Here is a 20,611-nt window from a genome sequence, read left to right as displayed (position 1 = left end):
TTAATAAAAAAAAAGATACGTGCAAGTAAAAAAAAAGGAGGGGCACAATGAATTTATTTTATTTTATTACTGGGCGGCCCATTTCAATAAATCACTATGCTCTCTTTGAATTTGAGCAGCGTTTACTTTGGCTTTTTCAAGACCACCGTTTAAGCTACGAGAATATTCACGGGTATCTTTGGATTGGAAGAAAGTTTCCAATTGGTTGATACGGTTCATGTCGTTTACGTTTGAAATCATGTTATTCACAGAGGTGCCCAAAGCGCCCATGGATTTAGAAAATCGTTGAAAGATCTTGTCATAGTTTGTTTCGAAAAATTGGATCAATGGTTCACGCGCCTTGTAATTCAAGCCCAATCTAGAAAAATAAAAGTCAATGCATGATCCCCCCAATTATTTAAAAATAAAAAAGACTTACGCTCGAAAGAAGACGGATGCATCTTGTGTACGAATCTCCTTTTCATTCAAGACAAGTGCCATGGTTTTATCAATGACTCCTTGTGTCTTGATGGTACTTCCCAATGATTGAAGCGCAACAACGCGTTGATCCATAGTAAAACTCTCATCGTTGTAAATACCAAAGATTTCTTCCCAGATCTTGTCTTCCTCTTGCGCATTAGCAGCTTCCTTCAACATGATGCGATAGACAACGTGTCTTAAATCGGGCGAGATGACACTGTGTTGACCCTCCATAAATTGTCCGTAACGTGTTGTGGCTTCCTGGATGATAGTTGGATCACCGGCCAAACCTGCTTCGTTCAAGACGAGAACACGTAATAGCTTGTCTAGTTCGGGTTCTCCTTCCTTTACTTCCCAGCCGAGTTCTTGCGCGAGAGGAGCAAAAAGTTGACGACGGAGGTCCTGAAGTCGAGGTTTGATTTCGGGATAGCCTTCCCATAGATTAGCGACAATAGATAATTGGACACTGAGTTCTGACAAGACACTACAATAAAAAAAAAAATCAATGGGTGATGCAATATAAAATTATTTCTACAGATTGGATGCTTTACAAGTAATTTTTTTCGTTCTTGAATTCTTTGGCTGCGTCTAAAAAGGTCACGGTTGATTGTTCACCACTGCGACTGAGGACGGCTAAATCGGAAATGATACCAGCACGGTCCGTGGGTTCGGATAAAATGCCATTGTCTGGTTTTTTTAACTCGTGAATGAGTCTTGACATCAGTTCGGAAGAGTAATTGACGCGATAAAGAGAGGTTTGGCCCTTATTGAGTTTAAGAGGTGCATCCACGGGTACGGCAAATGTTTGGGATTTTTCTTTTAGAGTAAAATCTTCTACTTTACCGGGTACTTTGACACGTAATGGGACCCACCAGGTAGTACTAAAATTATTTTGTTTGTGTGAGGTGATGGACACGCACAAAAAAAAAAAAAAAAAAAAAAATTACCTGTCTTCTTCTTGTGCTAAATCGCCGGTTAAAAGGTAACGGGATTGTGTGACAAGTAGAGTTTGAGGATCACTCAAGGAAACATTCAAGATAGGATACTAAATCAACAAGAAAAAGTTAAGTATGTAAACAAGAAAAAAAAGTAAGAGCTTTTACGTACACCTGTTTTCTGTGTCCATGTGTTCATGAATTCCGACACATTTTTACCGGCTTCTTGACTAAGAGCCGCCCATAAATCTTGGGTAGCGGCATTGGCTAAGCGATGCTGACCCAAATACTGATGAATCCCTGTCAAGAAAGTTTTTGTGGTTAACCAAGAATTGACCATACGAATGACACTAGCGCCCTTTAAATAGGAGATGGAGTCAAAGATTTGATGGATTTCAGATGGATCATTGACAGCGACTTCGACAGGATGAGAAGAACGTAAACCGTCCAAACTGAGTGCATCTTGCATATTTTGCGTGGCAAACATGGTCCATACTTGCCAGTCCGGAAAGATATGGTCAATGGCAAACCAACCGACCCAAGTGGCAAAGCCTTCATTTAACCACAGATGGTCCCACCATTCCATCGTGACGAGATTGCCAAACCATTGATGGGCCAATTCATGTGCGACCGTGTACGCTGTAGATCTCTTTGTAATAAACGCAGAGTTATTATCGTCGTACAAGAGCTAAAATATAAAAAAAGGAGAGTGAGACGAAATAATAGAATGGAAAAAGAAAATCACTCCAAAACTTACGGCAGTTGTCCGAAAGGTTACCAAGCCCCAATTCTCCATAGCACCCGCATCGAAATCTGGTATAGCAACCATATCAAGTTTTGGTAAAGGATAAGGTAAATCAAAGACTTTGGCAAAATACTCTAGCGTTTCCATGCCGACATTTAGGGCATGCCTTCCTTGTTCGGAGAGGCCTGGTAAAGTATAGACTCTGGTTTTTATGGGACGACCATTGTATTCACCGGAGGTAAAACCTTCAATGTATTCAAAGGGACCCACGATGAATGCCAAGAGATAGGTGCTCATGCGTGGCGTAGTGGCATATTTTACCGTCTTGAGACCGTTACTGGAAGGAGTATCGGAGATTACGTCCATATTGGATAACGCGGTAAGGTCGGATGGTACATTGAGGGTGACATCAAAAGTGGCTTTTAGCGAAGGCTACAAAATGGGGAAGAGTTAATTTATACGCGATTAAAAATATCGGGCTACTTTTTTTTATTACTTACCTCATCCCAACAAGGAAATGCTCTGCGTGCATCTGTTGCTTCAAATTGTGTTGTTGCTAAATATCTAAAATTTTAAAAAAAACTTTTGAGTGACCCGTTTGCTTTCTTTAATTGAGGGACAGGATTACTTGGTGTCACCGTTTTTATCTTTAAAGGAAGATCTATAGAATCCACTCATGTGGTCATTCAAGACACCTTGAAACTGGATAGATAATTGGACAGTGGAAGATTTTTCTAATGCATGTTCAAAAGCCAAGCTGACTTGATCCGTCTTGTTATCATATTGGATGTCCAGAGCGGCATAACTAGAGTTTTTTTTTGTACAAATTGAGTAACATTGCACGTGAAGGGAGGGAATTCAATTTACCTTGTGTCATTTATGGTTACGTTGGCAGAGTCAATAACTAATTCATTAGCGTTAAGAATAATAGTATTGGTTTCATTGAGGACATTTAAACTACACGGAGAAAAAAAAGAGAGAGAGAGGTTTTTAAGAAAAGGGTCAAAGGGGAAGGACGCGTCACTTATACTTTACTCCACTTTGACTAGACCCTTGTAGACAAATGCCGTAAGATCGGGAGTTAGGTTGAGGTCGTAATGAACAGGTTTGACTTGGGTGGGTAAAATTTGTCTTTCGTGTTTTATTTGGGCCAACACGGTCTTATCTTGGCTATAGTACAGGGCCAACATGACAGGTACCAGAAGCCATAAAGTATAGCGTTTCCAAAGGGATACATTTTTTTTTGGATTTAATCTATCAGGATCCTTTATATCCTTTTCATTCATTTTTGGGTTAGAAAGAAAAGAAAAAATAGAAAAAAAAAAAAACTAAAAAGGAGAGCTACAGCTTTTTTCTTTTTTGACGGTAAAAACGTTGGTGTTATTTTTTTTTTCTATAGTCAAGACGTTTTTGCATTATTGTTTGCATGTTTGGCGTACTTGGAATATCATAAAAATAGAGTTTGAGGCGCAGCCTAGTACATATAAAAGTAAAATCAGATCAAAAAAAAATTTAGGTTTAATCTTGCAATCTCTTTCTCTTTTCTATTTTTTTTTTTTTTTTTTTTTTCAGTACTTGTTCACATATTGTTGTTCTATGCATTTTATTGGGGAAGCTTGTTACAGAAGAGTAAATACATTGTACTTTTCCCACCTTGATCATGCTGATAATCTTTTGTATTATAGCCTTTAGAGCCCCGAGCCTTGGCGTATAGTCGTGGTGGAACTGCCATTACAATGGGATTTCTATTTCTAGCCTTTTGCGGCTATTTAATCGCTTTAGTAACGTATTATTGATACATCCATCCCGATTTGATACAAGGAAAAGACAACCAAAAAAATTAATCACCTTTTAAAAAATAGATCTACAACGACAAACCATTAACCCAAATCTCGTCTGAAACAATTACCTATGACATTGAGACACCCGATGTTGAATTTTGTGCTCAAAACTCCACCATGACGCTTGTCAAATGCAGTGCCATGTACTACAACTGGACCATGGTCGATATCCCCAATTGTTTTCAAGATTTTGTTCGTCCCGGAGCCAATGGTGATGCATCTAAATGCTATGTATTTGAATCCAGAAAAAAGTATCGTATGGCAACAGGTCTTTCCTACGATAGTCGTGATGCTTTGCGCAGACTTGACTTTTACTGGAATATCGACGAGTTACAAAATTTGACTTACTCCACCATTTCGATTCCCGCTATCGCTATTCAATTGTATGATCCTTCTTTTACCCCGTGGTACCCAGAAACCATTGGAACTTCAGAAGTGGAGGTAAAGAAGGAAACAAAGACTTGATTCATGCCATTTTTTAAAACATCTAATTATTATTATTTGGTGAATATAGCAAACCATGATAACGAACATGAAATTGGGTGCATCCAGAGCCACTTCATTTTTAAATTACACCTCCAGTATATTTTATCGCCCGCAGAAATATCGTGCTATCCGACCTCGAGATGCAGGCACTATATTAGGACTTGTGAGTGTCTAATCTTTTACATATCTATTTATTTTTCTACTTGTTAACATGATTTGGTGTGATAGAAATCCAACTTTATTGATATCATCACATTGCTTAATACTCAGCATAATTGGCCAATTCAACAACCTACTCCTCCTCCACCTGCACTCGACAAAAGTGTAAGTGTTTCTGACTTATGATTTTTTTTTATTTGTACAATAACTAATGAGAACATGTAGTTATACCATGGTGTGTTTTCAGTACAATTATCCCAAGGAACAATTGATATCAAGGTAAGACGGATGTACACATGAAACAAAAAAAAAAAGAGACATATCTCTCTGCATGCATATTAAATCACAGCCATGTAGACCGAAGTTAGACAGCATACATTGCTTGCATCCGTTGCATTAGCAGGTGGTTGTTATGGTGTTCTCACCACCATTTATATCCTACTATTTGGCATGACCCGATTAACACCATGGGGTCTCGTACATCATATACCCGTCTTTATCAGCAAGCATCGAAATCACGACATGATGAACAAGAAATTCATCCAAGAGGAAGGCATGTACCAACAGGACCAAGATACCCATACCAGCAAGAGCGACGCAAAGAAAAAGGGGTTCTCCACCTCCGTCTTAATCCCATGGTTTTTCCGCAGTAGCAAATTGAGAAACAGCAATGATTCATTTACCTCAGCGGATGTCAAAGAAGCGATTATGACACAAATGATTGTGCGTAATGCGACCATGGTTCCAGATCAGATGCAGAAGCTTTCCAGAGTGGATTCGACTGAATTGCATTTGTTGGACACGGACAAACGAACTTCTTCAGGTACACAGGGAGGACAACAGAATGAGGATGATAAACAATATAATGATATCCCATTGTCGCCTTTACCACGCCATGGAACGGCTGAGATCATGTATCAATCACCTCAGTTACCTCTTCAACCACCTGCGCTCCCACCTCATTATAACACAGCGAGTGGTAGTACGAGCAGGAGTGATGATGCAACGCAAGTGAACCAGGGCGCATTACTTCAAAAGCAACAAGCCAATCCGTGGGAGGAAAGAACCACGGAATTATCTAACCGTGTGGAAGAGCTTGAAATTATCTTGAGCGAATATTTTATCAATACGGCTTATTTGGATCAATTACGAGCCAGAAAAAGCTCTATTTTATCCAATGCCCATAAGCAACAAGAAACAAAGCACGATAATTGATTTATCAGTGATATATATAAAAAAAATGTACTTTATTCATAATAAATAATAATATATAATCTGTTATAAACAAATGTTTTTGTTTTTGTTTTTTTAGCATTGGCCAAAAAGCATTTCTACGTTTCAGCTTTTTTGTCATGTTGTACACAAAATATGAAATTCTAATTTAGTGGTCTTTAATCACCTGACGCCACGAGTACTGTCATTCGTTCTGTTATGACAGCATTGGCGCCAGGTACGTGACACATCTAATAAAAGGGCCAAATTTTTTTTAACTATTCCTGGATTAGCAAAAAAAAAAAAAAAAATTAGATTGAAACTTTTAAACAAGAGTGCGTTTGCGCGAATGCTCTTGTAATCATAAGCGATGCTGATGCATCTTTCGTTGTTTGGGTAAACAAGCTAAAAAAAAGAGTACTTTGTTTTACTAATAGAAGCTTAAGCCGTTTCCATAAACAAATCGATAGTTTAAAAAAATAAAGCTAACATTTTAGTTAGTTTTTTTTTTTGTAAAATGTGACATCAAGCTGGGCGATTCATTGAAACCATCTCCTTATGTACTTTTAAGGATATTTTAAATAGTATATGGACCCCATAATTGAAGTTTGTACTGTTTACTTTTTTTTCAAACAAGGACAGATCCACACTGAAAGATATATGAGAGTAGTACTAAAATTAAGTCCCGATCATCGATCGTCCCCCCATCTGAAAATTACTCTATGAAACCATTCTCAAGATATACATCATGTTATGTGAGGAAGCAACTAGAAAAATTCCACGTAGATGGCGTGGAACTACAAGTGGAAGGGAAAACGTAAAACTTAACGGTCCTTTTACTTCATGATTATAAATGAAAGAATGAGGACATGAAAAAAGTTAAATTTAATCATATTAAGAATGGGGAGCTATTCGTAAAAAGTAGATCACTGTCGTTATAAAACACAGTAAAAAATGGATCAGCCATTTTTTGTTTTCAAATAAAGGATAAACGTCCGCTGTTATTCTTAAAACGGATGTGGCCAACATATAAGAAGTGGCTGCTGAAAGCCATTTGGTTAAATTTTCTCACCAATGAAGGATGATAAGGTGCATGGTAGAGTGTACACTACGCATAGAAGCTCTGGTCTCATACAACTCGTCTTGGTGACAACATTTATAGGCTACGCATTGAATACATCCTTCCATATCCAGATACTTTAAATTCCTTTAACCATGGTGCTATATATCAGTAAAATAAGCTTTCACAGCGTAAGAACCGATTAAAAGTAATGATGTTAGTTTTTCTTTTTTTAAAAAAGAAGCTTTTAATGCAAAAAATGTTGCCGAGTGCCAATGGTATCCAATAAAACAAATTGCTTATTATTCATATTATGTCAAATGGTATGTGATGCAGTAGATATTCATTTTATGTATTGCTTGCCACCTACAGATGAATGTTGTGGCCACAGACTTATGTGGGTTCATAGTATTCCGGTTTGTCTATGAGTCCCATAAGTGACAATAAACAGCTTGTGATCAGGGCCATATCTTGATGATTAGGTCAATGTGTATAAAAAAAAATCAAGAAAGAAATATAACAAAAGGGAATAAAACCCATAGTGTCTAGATTGGGATATGTTTCATGTGAACCAGGTTGCGAAACCCATTTTTTAATTTTCATGTAAAGTGTGTGTGCGCGTGTTTGCTTTTGTAATTCAATCTCCCTCTCGTCCAATCAAAAGTAAACATCCATTTTTTTTTCTTATTCAAAAGGTTTGTCCCCCAATGCAGAAGGAATAACTGTTTTCTTTCTTCTATATTCTGAATTGTTTGGTTGGAATATACCAATTTTTCAATTTCTCTTTAATAACTTGAACGCACAACACATATTATTTAATTCTTTTTTTTTCTGTTAGTTTTGTTATACATCAATAGATCATGTCAGGCATTGCAGAGATTATGCGAAAGCGTATGTTTTTATTTTGAAATAATCAAACGACCAAGCAAGCCAATTCTTTCTTCTTTCATTTCATGTAGGATTGATGGATTCCATCCGATCGATTCAACCACCGGGGAAATGGAAGATTATTGTTGTCGATTCCAAAAGTGCACAAATTTTGAATGCAGCGTGCAAGATGTATGATATTCTTGAAGAAAACGTAAGTGGACCGTGTTTTTTTCAGATAATACAAGACATGCTTATGAATTAAAAAATAAATACTCTAGGTCACACGTAAATAAGAAAATTGCATGCAAAATAACCGCCCCTCTCCCCTTCTCTTGTCCCTCTCTCCTTTTCCCTTTACTCACGATTATTTTTTTGTTGTTGTAGTGGTAGAAAACATCGAAAAGAGACGTCAACCTTATCCTACTTTGGAAGCCATTTATTTTTTGACACCTTGTCGTGAATCTATCTTGCGATTGGTGGATGATTTTTCAAGGACACCTACTTACAAAGCAGCTCATGTTCATTTTACAAGTGGTACGGAAGATCATTACACAATTTACAAATTATCCCCCCTGACTCTTTCTGTGATAGGTTTAAATGATCAATTGTTTGAAGAGCTTAACAAGAGATTGAAGTCAACAGGTGCAGCAGAATATATTCAAAGTTTGAAGGAACTTTACGTTGATTTCATGGGTAATTACAATTATAAAAATCACATACCAAATGCTGATAAATACATGAATTGATTAGTTTCCGAATCTTCTGTATTCACTGTCGATCCTGTCACTAGCTTTTTATCAGTCTTTGGAAGGGATCCTCGAGCCGACCCTGACGAATCATTACGAGTCACCGCAAAACAAGTAAGCCCACCTTTTTTTACTTCAAGAAAACATGTGATTCATTTTCTTTTTTTGAAAAGTTACTTTCGGTATGTGCTACATTAGGCGAAGATCCCATTATTCGATATCAGGCACATTCAGAAGGCGATATTCATCCCCAAGGTTCACCAGCTGGAAAATTAGCACATATTGTTCAACAAGAAGTGGATGGATTCTGTCGATTAAATCCCAACTTTCCCGTAAGTATCTTTCCAAGTCCATATTTAGATACAACTGACCTTTATATATAAAAAGCCTCCACGTCAACCTCCTCAACCAAGAGCAACGTTATTAATTGTGGATCGTTCGATTGACCCTGCAGCACCCTTATTGCATGAATTCACCTATCAAGCCATGATCAACGATTTACTTCCTGTGGAAGAAACCGAGAATCATACGGGGGTCAAATACAGCTACGAGTACACTCAAGCCGATGGATCGATGGATTCCAAAGACGTCGTGTTGGATGAAGAGGATAACGTGTATAAATCCATTCGACACATGCATATCGCCGAATGCACAAACCATCTCGTTGAGAAATTCAATGAGTTTTTATCCCAAAATAAGGCAGCTACCAATGATCGATCCACAGAACCACCCAAAGATTCTACAAAGAGTTTAAAGGACATGAAAGAAATGTTGACGAATCTTCCTCAATTTCAAGATTTAAAGGCAAAGTATTCTGCTCATCTCAGTATTGCGCAGGAATGTATGTCATTTTTTGAAAGACACAAGTTGAACTCGGTTGGAAATTTAGAGCAGGTAAATGGATAGGTACAAGGATGGAGAGAGCGAGAGAGAAACAAAATACTTAATTTAGATTAGAATATGGTGACGGGTGAAACTGCAGATGGTGAAACACCAAAAACCATTGTATTGGATATGGTGCCATTATTAGATGATCCCCATATGAGGTGAGAGTAGCAAGAGACAGATTTCGCATCTGACTAGGTACTAACATACTTTATTAGTCCTGCAGACAAGGCACGTTTACTCATGTTGTATATTATATGGAAAGAAGGAGGTATCTTTGAAGACGACAAGCGAAAATTAATAGAACATGCCAAATTAAAGGGAGAATACAGAGACGCCGTCAATAATTTACCTTTAATTGGTGTCAAGCTTACACGTATTCGTCAACCCGAGAAAACCAACTTTTTACAAAAAAAGAGAAGACAAAAAAAATCCAAGGATGAGGAATCACCTTTTGAATTATCGCGTTATGTGCCTACATTAAAAAAGGTCATGGATGCTCATCTATCCAACACCTTGGATCCCAAACAGTTTACATTTACTAGGCAGTCGGATATGGAGCCTTCAGAAGATCATGGCGCTCCACCAGGTCAAGGTGGTATGCCATCCAGTGGTGTTTCATTACGTACCACGAAACCGACCTGGTCCAAACGTACCAACAGCACTTCAGTAAGTGCATTTGACGAATATTTAACGAAAAAAAAAATGGGGCTAATATCATAGAATTATAGGGATCACCTCGTATACCTACACACGGTGCGAAATTAATTGTCTTTGTGGTTGGCGGTGTTACTTACTCTGAAATAAGATCTGCGTATGAGATTGGCGAAACCTATAACCGTGATGTTTTTATAGGAAGTACCGAATTATTGCGTCCTAAAACCTTTATTGAACATTTGGGTCATCTTCAATTACCTGTGCCTTCACCACACTCCATCATTGCACCGTATGTAGCTCCTGCACCGCCACAAATCCAACGTAATGACTCGTCTACAAGTAAGACAGCTTCGCTCATGTCACATATGCATATCAGTTCGCCATCTTCCTTGAGCAATAAGAGTTCGAGTATGTCGTTAGATAAAATGAGTAACGGTTCCGTTACACCTGAAGAGCATGTTGAAAAGAAGAAGAAGAAGAAGGGATTAGCAGCTAGATTATTTGGATAATAAATTTTATATACATTTTTTATTATTTTCTATGGATTTTCTTAATTTTTTTTCTCTCAAAAAAAAAAAAAAATTGTCTATTGTTGTTTCTTAGCTACGGCAGTTCTTGGCTTTGGCAAGTAAGCATTGGCAGCAAGAATCAAGACAATAGGAAGATGACCAATGAAATAAACACTCTTGTAAGCAGCCCAGGCCTTATTCAACTTGAGTAATTCAAAGCCAACCACGGCATAGGTGATCGTGAATTGACAGGTGAACCAAGCCACGACCTTCCAAACATGGAAAAGAATATCGTTCTTCTTGGTATAAACTTGGACAAGAGGTGAAAGTCGCTTACGAAGCACCAATTCACATTGCACGTATAAAAATTCAAGTGCAAATGTAATGAAATACATCCAATGGAAACCGTGCCAGATAGCTAAGAACGCTAAAGTACCGAATTGAGATGCTTCCTTGTTACCAAGGAACTTGAGTCGCTTAAATACATAGTATTTGGACCAGAGGTTAGTATTGATGTTGAAAGCCTCAATCACATGGTCAATGGAGGTAGCGGTCTCATAGCGAGAGGGCAATGCGTTGGGTAAACCAGCAAATGATGCGTGACCCTCATTATCGACACCTTCATATGAAATACCAAATGTTGCCGAAGCACCTGAAAAAAAAAAAGGTTTTGTTAAACCCAAATCCCCAGAAAATACCAAAAAATAATAATCCTGTGTTACCTTCAGTAAGTAACCAAATACCGATGTACTTGTTAAAAGCGAATTTGCCGGCCAAAAGAAGGATAAATAAACGCTTAACAAAACAGAACGAATTGAATTCGTCTGTCAATAAATACGAGGTGGAATAAGTGGCACCAACAGTTTGTTGCAAGCCCAAGTAGATGATGGCCAGAATAGCGGAGCGCCAAATATAAAGTTGTTGGGCGCGATCCCGTTCTTCCCTTTGTTCGGATGTCATTGAATTAACAGCCTCGTTATGAATCCACTTGTTGTAAAGTGAGTAAGAGAATTGAGGGCCGACAAGGAAAGCGGAAGGAAACATGGCGTAGGCTAAAAAGTGTTGAATATCGGGCAAAGTGGCCAAGGGGGTATCGGCCTGGAAAGACAAAGGCAAGGGAGCCGATGATTTCTGTATTTCGCCTTGATTTTTGCGACCATCGTAATAATCAAAGCCAAAACCCATCATACGAAGACACAAGATACATTGGGTCATGGTCCAGGTAATATCATAATCATCGGTTTGCATAAAGTAGTAACCCAATAATAAATAAAGTGCGTTGAAAATCCAAACACCACCAGCGGCCAACTTACGGTCTCCCATGGTCTCTCCTGCCACAAAACAGATGGCCCAACTCACAGTAATCGTCAAAAGTGAGTGATAAATGGTGATACCGTTGAAAAAGAAATTGAGTGCAAGTCCAGATAAAAGAATATACTGGTTACGTTGATCGGCGGTTGACTGTCCTTCCTTTTCGAATTTCTTGTTGTAAAAAACAGCTACGGGGTATCCCAGTAACACTGTGAATACTAACCGAAGTGTTGCTTCAGGTACTCCCGTCAAATGACTCAACAACCCTGTAATAGGATTCATTTAAAATTACAAAAAAAGAATTGGGGAAAGAAAAAACCTTTGTACGTTGCACCCCCCTCCCATTTTTAACAAAAAAACAAAAAAAAACTCTCAATTGAATCCCCGTTTATTATTGGCGTTGTGTCATTACTTCGTAATCACACTTATTAAATTGGCCAAGTTCCCAACGAAATCGTGTGGCAGTGTTGGGGTATAAGCTTGTAATCACACCTGATTGATTCTTATACCAAGAGCTACAAGAAGAAACCCACGCTGTATCGCGAAAATCAGATCTTAATTGTTGCATGTACCTACTTTGCGCTTCTTTCGTAGGTTCAATGACATCTTGTATTTTTTTGATACATTGAATCGCATACTTTACTTGACTAAAACACAAAATAATTAGGTTCAGATCATTAGAACCAGTTTGTTTAATATTTACATTTCGGCCATTAGAACTACGGATATATGCCCAGTTAATGTATATGGGCCGAGCAACATGAACAAATTGGGAAATCCATGAATCATGGTCGACTTGTATAGTTCGGGAGCACTGGATCTCCATAATTGTGTTAAGGACTGACCTTCTTTACCAATAACTATTTTATATTTTTTAAATCATTGTTCTGAAAGATAAGCTTATTTCATTACCTGAAAGTCCACCAAGTACCCCTTCTTGGGTTTCATATCCTGTCCCCAACACCAACACATCCAACTGATGCTCTGTATTTTTTGTAAACACTGTGTCGTTTTTTATATTTTCAATAGGCTCTGTGACTAGTGTCACATTATTTCTTGTTACTGTTTGAAGAAAAGTATCGGATTGAACTATTCTTCGACAGCCTGTCAAGGAAGTTGGCTGGAGACTGCTCATCAAATCAGACCGGCCCACATCTTTTAAATACTCTTGGTTGGCTTTTAAAACTCCTTGTCTTGTATTGTTTGCAAATTTCGAGTTTGGATACCCCAACAAAATATATTGACGTTCGTACTAATAAATTTTAAGTTAAGAATAATAAACAAAGAAAGGAGCCTTACATAAAGTATTAAAAACCATCTGTAAAGGGTGATGGCCAAAGGGAGCCAAGAAAAGATCCACTTTGTCAGGTCAGAGACTTTTTCTTGGACCTGAGGAAATACCCAGGGCACTGATCTTTGATATAATACCACACAGGAAGCTTCTTTTGCCAAAAACGGAAAGACTTGAATAGCGCTTAAGAAGAAGAAGAAAAAAAAAAAGAAGGTTCAACATCTGATTTTCGAGCCAAATTTTTAATACGTTACCTTGAACCCGAGCCTACCAAACCAATGCGCTTATCTTTAAATTCTAATGATGAATCCCATTCGCCGGTATGAATCACAGACCCCTTAAAGTTTTTAAATTCGGGAGGAATATGTGGAATACGTAAGCTTCCAACTCCTAGAAATCTGGCATAATAATTCAAGTCAGTTACAGGTTCCTTTGACACAATTTGGCATTTACAGCAAATCAAAGTGGAGTGTTTCCTTTGTTTCGTGACTTTTTACTTTCAGTTCCCATTGCCCATCCACCCAAGACGCTTGTTCCACTTCCGTTCCAAATCGTGTATTCTCATATATCTTGTGCTTTCTACAAATCGCTTGCAAATATTCCAATATCTCCTTTTGGGAGGCATACGTTTGTGACCAGTCTATTTTTTTTTTTTTTTTTTTTTTTTTTTTTTGAAATCAGCAACCTTTTTCCCGTTTCTTTTTCATTTTTTTTCCTTTACTTGGATTCAATTCAGAGCTTAGTGAATAGAGTTGACTGGGTACATCGCACCTACAACCAGGATATGTACTAGTGAGCCAGGTGCCCCCAATATCAAGATTTGACTCAAAAACAGTAGGTGTAATTCCCAATTCTTTTTGGACTTGGACATATGCGTTGATACCACTGAATCTACAAAACTATTTTATGAGTTGGGTCCTTTATTTATAAAAATAAAAAAAAAGTACCCAGCTCCAATAATTGCTACAGTTCTTGGTTTTGCAATTGTCATGATGAAGAAGAAACAAAGATGGGTGGGAATGAGGTTTTTTTTTATGTGCTATTTATCTTTGATCTTCCTTTTTGGTGATTATGCATAAAATTGCCTATTTTTACCACAAGTATAGTCACATTGGATACACAATCGTATTATTCTGGGAAATGTAGAAAACAATTAACAATATTTCGAGCCTTTATATATTCTGGATATATATGCTCTTGCCGATAACAACATATCCATAACACAATTTTATGAATTATTACTCACTGTATCTTCTTTGTATCAGCAGGATGTAATAGATCGTTTGTTTATTATGTGTAATTTTAAGTACTCTTTCATTCTCCAGAACGGGTCTCTTAGGGACAGCCAAATTTTCTTAGGGACAGCCATTTTTCTTAGGGACAGCCAGGGTGCGCGTAGTCGTAATGTTGGGATTATGATACTTTAATAGACACCAAGAGGTCAATATAACTTAACAACTTGAAATATATACACGTTTATTAAAACCAACATAGTGTAGACCAGTATATATGTTTTACAACTTACTTTCAGCTTCTCGTTTGGACTTTACCTTAATATTGCTGCGTAAGATTAAGATCAAACGAGCTCAAAGGCGAAAAAGAGAAGATAGAATTGTCAAAATAAGTATAAATCGTTTAATATACATTTATTCGTAATTGCTACATTGTTTTTGATTGTATATCCTTGTTCCCAGGTCTACAGAACATCCAAATCACAGATCTTTCGTTGCGACTAAGTGCACTTTGGCTGTCCCTAAGGAAAAATTGGCTGTCCCTAAGAAAAGCGATAAAACAACCCATGGTTTTTGATTTCATTATCATTCAGTCATCATTTTATATAAAATACATGATAAATTACTAAACAGATTTTATTATCGTATATACAATGGCTATTGAAAGGCAGAAATATCCTTAATGATAATAAGACAAATAGTCTTTTTCAACATTCGTTCTTATAGGGTGTTCTCAAGCAAAAAAAAAATTGGTAACCCCCTCTTTTTGTAAAAACTTGGTTGGAACCACCCCAAATTAGGTATAGCGTATGACATCAGGGCAGATTTTTGTCAGATTACTATCCTTCTGTAACTTTTTTTCTTTTTATTATTCTTTTCCCATAAATTTATTATTATCTTTGCCAAAATGTCTACTTTCGAAGAATCACTCAATGAGTTTACAACTGTTTACGAAGAATCAATGACGCTCATTAACATGAATGTAGTCGCAACTCAGTGGTATATGGAACAACGTCAGTTGGAGATCAACTTGCTTCACGAAGCTCTTCTTTTTTATTTTTCTTCAGTTTTTGATGGACCTTCCTTTTTTCATGCCTTACCTTTCCTACTTACTGGCACACGTTCAATTCGAGTTCGTCCAAACAACAATGGTACGTTTTCCAACTATCACTACTGGACAATTACGCACCCTTTTCTCGTTGACGATGACAATCCACGCACTAGTTTTCGAGCAATGTATCGCATGAATCTTAGCAGCTTCGAAAGACTTGTCAACGGCCCCAGTCAGCATCCAGCATTTGATCTGTTAGCCCACAACAGCATCCCCGCATACATTTAGATTTTATGTGCTATATGGCGCTTAGCCAACTGTCATATTCGTTACAAGACTAGTAACATGGCTTTTGGAGTATCGCATGGTAGTTATATCAACTTTTTCTGAAGATTTTTGGTTGCAATCGAAGGGGTATACGGAGATCTGATCAACTGGCCCATGGATCAGCAAAGGATTGAGGAAATTCAAACGGGTTTTGAAGGGCCTCATGATCAAGAAGAAGGGGTTACATTGGCGTGATAGAAAGGGAAACTTTGCGATGAAACTGACGGCAATCTGTGATAGCAAATGCCGTTTTACGTACATCCGTGTCGGTGACTCTGGTAATAGCGAAATATCCATAACATGTTGATTGCTTTACTGATATGTATTTATAGGTCGCACCCACGTTGCAGGTGCTTTCAAGTGGACTGAAGTGTACACCCAGTTCTTACGACAACCAGCAACATTTTTCCCTTTGGACGGTTACATTCTTGCAGGTTATTTATATACTGACTATAAAGTTAACATATAACTTACTTACACACCCTCTTTAGATTCTGCATATGCTCTCTGTCGTAATGTAATTGTTTCATATCCTTTGAGTGAAGTATCAGGCAATTCAGACGAGGCCGTTGCCAAACGCAAATTCAACAAGGTCCACTCTTCAGCAAGAATGACCATCGAAAGGGCCTTTGGAATACTCTCAGCTAGATGGAGGTTCATCAAAAAACACGTCTAAATGAAGAATATTAAAGATATATGCCAAGTCATTACTGCGGCTTGTATCTTACACAATTTCTGTATCAACATTGGGGATCCAGATTTTGAAACTGACGAAGGAATCGAGATGGATGAAGATGAATTGGGGAATAGCGAAACAGCTCGAGAGTCTGTTCATATAAGAAGAGATAAGTTGAACCGATGGTTTCAACCTAGACAATAAAGAGGTACCAAATGTAATTTAACATATGTATTAAAAAAAAGAATATATTTATTGATTGGGTCTTTGTTGATGCATACCATTATGCAACTCGTTTAATCTATCACCGTTTTGTTCCAAAGCAGCTGTAGCTCGGTTTAAAGAAGCAATGATTGCTTCTCCCGTAGGATCTCTTCTTCCTAATCGTGAATCCATATACTCTCTGAACTCTCGAAATGTCTCATTAGGAAGCTCATGTTCTCTATCAACAATGTGATTAAGCATGGCTTTAGTATCAGAGGTCGTGGTGGCTGGTGTAGAGCCTACGTTTGATCTTGGACGACGAGGTGGCGCAGAAGAAGGATTGGTAGGTTGAGGGGTGGGAGAAGGATTGGGTGGTGAGGTCGTGGAAGGATTGACAGGAGGAGGAGGAGGAGTACTGGAGACGTGATCGGGAGGGGGTGTTTCCACTCTTCTGCGAGAAGAAGGTGGTTGCGATTCCTGAGGAGGAGCAGGACGTTCATGTTCTGCAATAGGTACAGAAGAAGATTCAGCAGGAGCTGTAGATGATCCTTGATTTACATCATTACTATTAACAACAAATTGTCTCGAATGGGAAGAGTACGTGTGTGGTGGCAAGATGGTGGGAAATTTTGTCAAGATCTCTTCCAGCTGATTATAAACAACATCAGGCTCGAAACCTGATTCACCTGTTGACTGGCGTCTAACAAACTCTTCCTTAAACTCTTTCACCATACGCTTCCATTTTTTTTTTTTTTTTTTTTTTTTTGCTGCTCTGATGGTCGACTTCTCAAATTCTGACTGCGAGCCGGTTGATTATGTTCAATCGACATCTCCGTGTATTTCTCCCCCTTTTCGTGATCACTTTTGGTTTTTTCAAGAGAACTCAAATGCTTATTATAAATTTGAATTAACAAGCATTCTTCTGCTACACTCCAATTTGGAACTCTTGTTCTGTCGTCCTCAATAGGAGCACTGGAGTTGGAAGCAGTTGAACTGGAAGGAGCGTTGAAGTTAATGGTACCGAACATTGTTTATAAAGGTAAAATTAATATTATTTGCTAATTTTTAATATCAAGAAAATAAAGAAAAGAAAACTACAAAGTAAAAATTATTATGATCATACTGTCAACTAGTGGGGCTTTTTAGTATTTTTCGAATGATGAAAGGATTAGATCAGAGGGGTTCGCCAATCCATTTTTGTAGTTACACCACCTTCTGTTGTTCGTTTATTTTTTACATGGTTAGTAACAATTTTCAACGTTTTTTGGCGGAGGACTATGAAAACATAAGATTATAATTGCCTTATGGAGGGGGTTCCAAATTTTTACAAAAAGAGGGGTTCACAATTTTTTTTGCTTGAGAACACCCTTGGTTATGCTTTATTTCATAAGTTATACATCATATTGGGCTACAGGAGAAAAATATGAGGGAGAGCGAGAAACCTTACACCAAAGAGAACGAGGGGATTTTTTGTTTGCGACGTTTGGGATTGATTGCATCAATTGGTCGAGCAGCGTTTTCTTCCTCAAGTGCTCTTGAGATCTTGTACCGAGTCTCTATTTGATGCTAGTATAAAAGGAATAATCGCTTGAAGTCGTCTACCTTTTCTAGAAGGCACCCAATTTGGCCAATTGTTTTAGGTACATTGTTGGACAAAATCTCAGCCAATTATGCGATTTCTTCTGTGAATGCTTGGACCAAGTAGAACACCACGTCCTAACCAATGCATTGCACGAATATTACCGTAGAATTGTTTTTCCTTAACATCAAACGGCGAGAAAATGTGCCTAAACGAACCAAGTCCTTGAATGCCAACTCGGGATTGGAATCGAAATCTGGGGGCTTCACTTCTACGTATCCTAAAGTAACAATATCTGCTTTTTGCGGGATGGCAACAGTGGTCGCATCTGGTCGGAATATCAGTGTATTTTCATCTTTACGATTTAACCACATGAGATGCTTATTCTTGTCAGGGCAATGAAATATGGGTGAAAGAATTGGGTCCAAAAAATTTACCGTCAACTCCATTTCTCCTACAGGCCTAAGTCGTTCAAAGTTGGGCAGTTTGGTAACTAAATTAGAAAATATCTCGATGATATTTCGATCATCTTTTGAGGCAACTTCAAATAATCGGTTGATCTCTATCTTCAATTGTGTTCGGTCGGTTTTGCTGTTGACATGTCGAAACAAGGTGCATAGTGATAAGTACATCATGTTGTCAACTGTGACATCTTTATTCATTGCTTTCGCTGTAATATCATATTTATTAAATCTAGCTTCTTAGAGAGACTATCGGCTTCAAGCGGAAGGAAGTTTTAGGCAATAACAGGTCTGTGATGCCCTTAGATGTTCTGGGCCGCACGCGCGCTACACTGATGAAATCAGCGAGTTTATAACCTTGGCCGGAAGGTCTGGGTAAACTTTTGAAATTTCATCAGGAGGTCTTCGGTATTGACATGCTTGGCGAGTTCTGGACACATTTGTCCTTCCTTGAGTAATATGATGTTCTGACTTGCGAGCACTTTGTGAACTTGTGTTTGCAAATTGAATCCGTGCTTTCTTTATTTGATATATAGATTCAATTTTTCTAGCTTTCTTTCGCTTAAAGAATTTTTACAAAAGGCATTTGCATTCAATTTTCTTGTTTCTACCATATCTCGCTGAATTCGATCCATGCATCAAATATTATTGTTGTATTCGGCTCGTCAACTCCGGTTCTATACTTTTCAATTAATGTGCCTTGGTTCATCTCTTCGATCTCGCCATCAATCTTGACATTAACGAAAACTGGTAACCGCTATTACATTCTCAACAATTTCAATTGCTAATCTAATTTTCTTCAACGATCTTTAAATAATGGTGAACACCAATTTAACTTCTTGGTCAAACGTGGCAGCCCGTGGCGTTTCCAAAAAGGTTATTCGTCCGTTACCCGTCTCGAACGAGAGTGACTCTAGGTTCGAATTACAAAGTTAGGCAATTTTTGAACATTCTGATCTTGATTTCGAAATCATTATGAGGAAGGCTGCTTCTACTGTGAAGCAAGCTTTGACTCCTGGTTCTGTTTTGTTTTTCTTTTCCAGTCGTCTGTTTTAAAACCGAAGTGAAGCGTATGATTTAAGATCAATGTGGCGCCGTTCAGGGGTTCCGTCCAATTAGCAACTATGGTACTCGCTCCTCTGGTGAAATCATCGTTGAAGTAAAGTTTGCAAAAGTTACCAGCACTACAAACGCAGTGTCTCCAGGAGTCAACTTTAAGGACATGCTATTCAAAGGCACTCTTTCAGCTCCTTCTGATAATGATACCTTGGTCCATATCAAGATGACTTTATTGCGAATTCCCGATAAACAAACGTTTTTGGCGGATTTTAAACGTTCGCTCCGATATTATGGTGGGGTGTACCAGGTGATAGAGTACACTTGTGCAGGTTATTTTGAGGGTGAACTGTCGGTGATTCTTGATATTTCTGCCGGTTACATTGATGGTTCCGGCTCAGAGTCAAGAATGAGCCTCTCACAAACAACTTGTATCTTGAAAAATGGGATTGTTACGCGTCGGCGACTTTCAAAAATGCGCCTACTGTTTGTCATTGGTGTCGTCTTGCGGGCCATGTTCGTTCCAAATGTCCGGAATTGGCCATGACCAAATGCTTCTCTTGCCATGGCAACGGCCACACTGCCAAATTTTGTAAGTAGAAAACTGTTAATGTCCCTGTTAACGTTGCTGAAGAGCTGCCTGTTGTTTCTGCCCCTTTGACGTCGGTGGCTGCTGGAATTGAAACTGTTTCCGATTCAGATACAGATTTATCGGATGTATCTGTTGATAATGATTTTGTGGCTATTGGTTCGGCGGCATCAAAATATGCTACTACTATCGTTAATTTATCCATGGATGTTGATAACACTGTGGAACATACCTCTCCTACTCTTTCAAAGGCTGGTCCGGCGGTTGTAG

At 38.2% G+C, this 20,611-nt stretch overlaps 7 protein-coding genes across 7 annotated transcripts; 3 read left to right on the top strand and 4 right to left on the bottom strand.

Annotated features, from left to right (window-relative positions):
• Positions 1-66: 66 nt before the first annotated feature.
• EV154DRAFT_412644 (peptidase family M1-domain-containing protein) lies at positions 67-3,329 on the bottom strand (the record flags this gene model as incomplete). The annotated part of the gene is made up of 10 exons (XM_051595519.1): positions 67-358; positions 419-943; positions 1,011-1,340; positions 1,407-1,504; positions 1,567-2,082; positions 2,152-2,571; positions 2,640-2,703; positions 2,768-2,944; positions 3,007-3,096; positions 3,175-3,329. The coding sequence occupies 10 exons, from the start codon at positions 3,327-3,329 to the stop codon at positions 67-69; spliced, it is 2,667 nt and encodes an 888-aa protein (XP_051462286.1).
• Positions 3,330-4,500: 1,171 nt separating this feature from the next.
• On the top strand, positions 4,501-5,840 carry EV154DRAFT_412559 (uncharacterized protein; the record flags this gene model as incomplete). The annotated part of the gene is made up of 5 exons (XM_051595516.1): positions 4,501-4,629; positions 4,695-4,790; positions 4,851-4,904; positions 4,983-5,348; positions 5,469-5,840. 5 exons carry the CDS (start codon positions 4,501-4,503, stop codon positions 5,838-5,840), a joined length of 1,017 nt encoding a protein of 338 aa, XP_051462285.1.
• A 1,759-nt stretch (positions 5,841-7,599) lies between these two features.
• Positions 7,600-10,592, top strand: EV154DRAFT_494019 (Sec1-like protein). The gene is made up of 10 exons (XM_051599855.1): positions 7,600-7,788; positions 7,857-7,978; positions 8,046-8,301; positions 8,359-8,460; positions 8,518-8,627; positions 8,687-8,845; positions 8,901-9,407; positions 9,471-9,559; positions 9,617-10,067; positions 10,130-10,592. The coding sequence occupies exons 3-10, from the start codon at positions 8,070-8,072 to the stop codon at positions 10,562-10,564; spliced, it is 2,085 nt and encodes a 694-aa protein (XP_051462283.1). The 5' UTR covers positions 7,600-7,788; positions 7,857-7,978; positions 8,046-8,069; the 3' UTR covers positions 10,565-10,592.
• EV154DRAFT_412441 (uncharacterized protein) lies at positions 7,856-8,029 on the top strand (the record flags this gene model as incomplete). Its single annotated transcript, XM_051595512.1, has 1 exon — positions 7,856-8,029. A coding segment is annotated over one exon (174 nt), but the record flags the coding sequence as incomplete, so codon positions are not given.
• EV154DRAFT_435890 (MBOAT, membrane-bound O-acyltransferase family-domain-containing protein) lies at positions 10,553-12,181 on the bottom strand. Its single transcript, XM_051596807.1, has 2 exons — positions 11,287-12,181; positions 10,553-11,216 (listed from the first exon to the last, which is right to left on the bottom strand). Exons 1-2 carry the CDS (start codon positions 12,155-12,157, stop codon positions 10,642-10,644), a joined length of 1,446 nt encoding a protein of 481 aa, XP_051462282.1. The 5' UTR covers positions 12,158-12,181; the 3' UTR covers positions 10,553-10,641.
• Positions 12,182-12,245: 64 nt separating this feature from the next.
• On the bottom strand, positions 12,246-14,534 carry EV154DRAFT_494015 (uncharacterized protein). The gene is made up of 8 exons (XM_051599854.1): positions 14,114-14,534; positions 13,888-14,057; positions 13,620-13,806; positions 13,421-13,564; positions 13,175-13,349; positions 12,788-13,127; positions 12,579-12,735; positions 12,246-12,522 (listed from the first exon to the last, which is right to left on the bottom strand). Exons 1-8 carry the CDS (start codon positions 14,155-14,157, stop codon positions 12,267-12,269), a joined length of 1,473 nt encoding a protein of 490 aa, XP_051462281.1. The 5' UTR covers positions 14,158-14,534; the 3' UTR covers positions 12,246-12,266.
• Positions 14,535-18,054: 3,520 nt separating this feature from the next.
• EV154DRAFT_494002 (uncharacterized protein) lies at positions 18,055-18,928 on the bottom strand. Its single transcript, XM_051599853.1, has one exon. The coding sequence runs from the start codon at positions 18,895-18,897 to the stop codon at positions 18,373-18,375; it is 525 nt and encodes a 174-aa protein (XP_051462280.1). The 5' UTR covers positions 18,898-18,928; the 3' UTR covers positions 18,055-18,372.
• Positions 18,929-20,611: the final 1,683 nt, after the last annotated feature.

Source organism: Mucor mucedo (genome assembly GCF_025094135.1).
Source record: "Mucor mucedo strain NRRL 3635 chromosome Unknown EV154scaffold_8, whole genome shotgun sequence".
NCBI classification, from domain to species: Eukaryota; Fungi; Mucoromycota; class Mucoromycetes; order Mucorales; family Mucoraceae; genus Mucor; species Mucor mucedo.
This window is presented reverse-complemented; position numbering and strand designations above follow the sequence as displayed.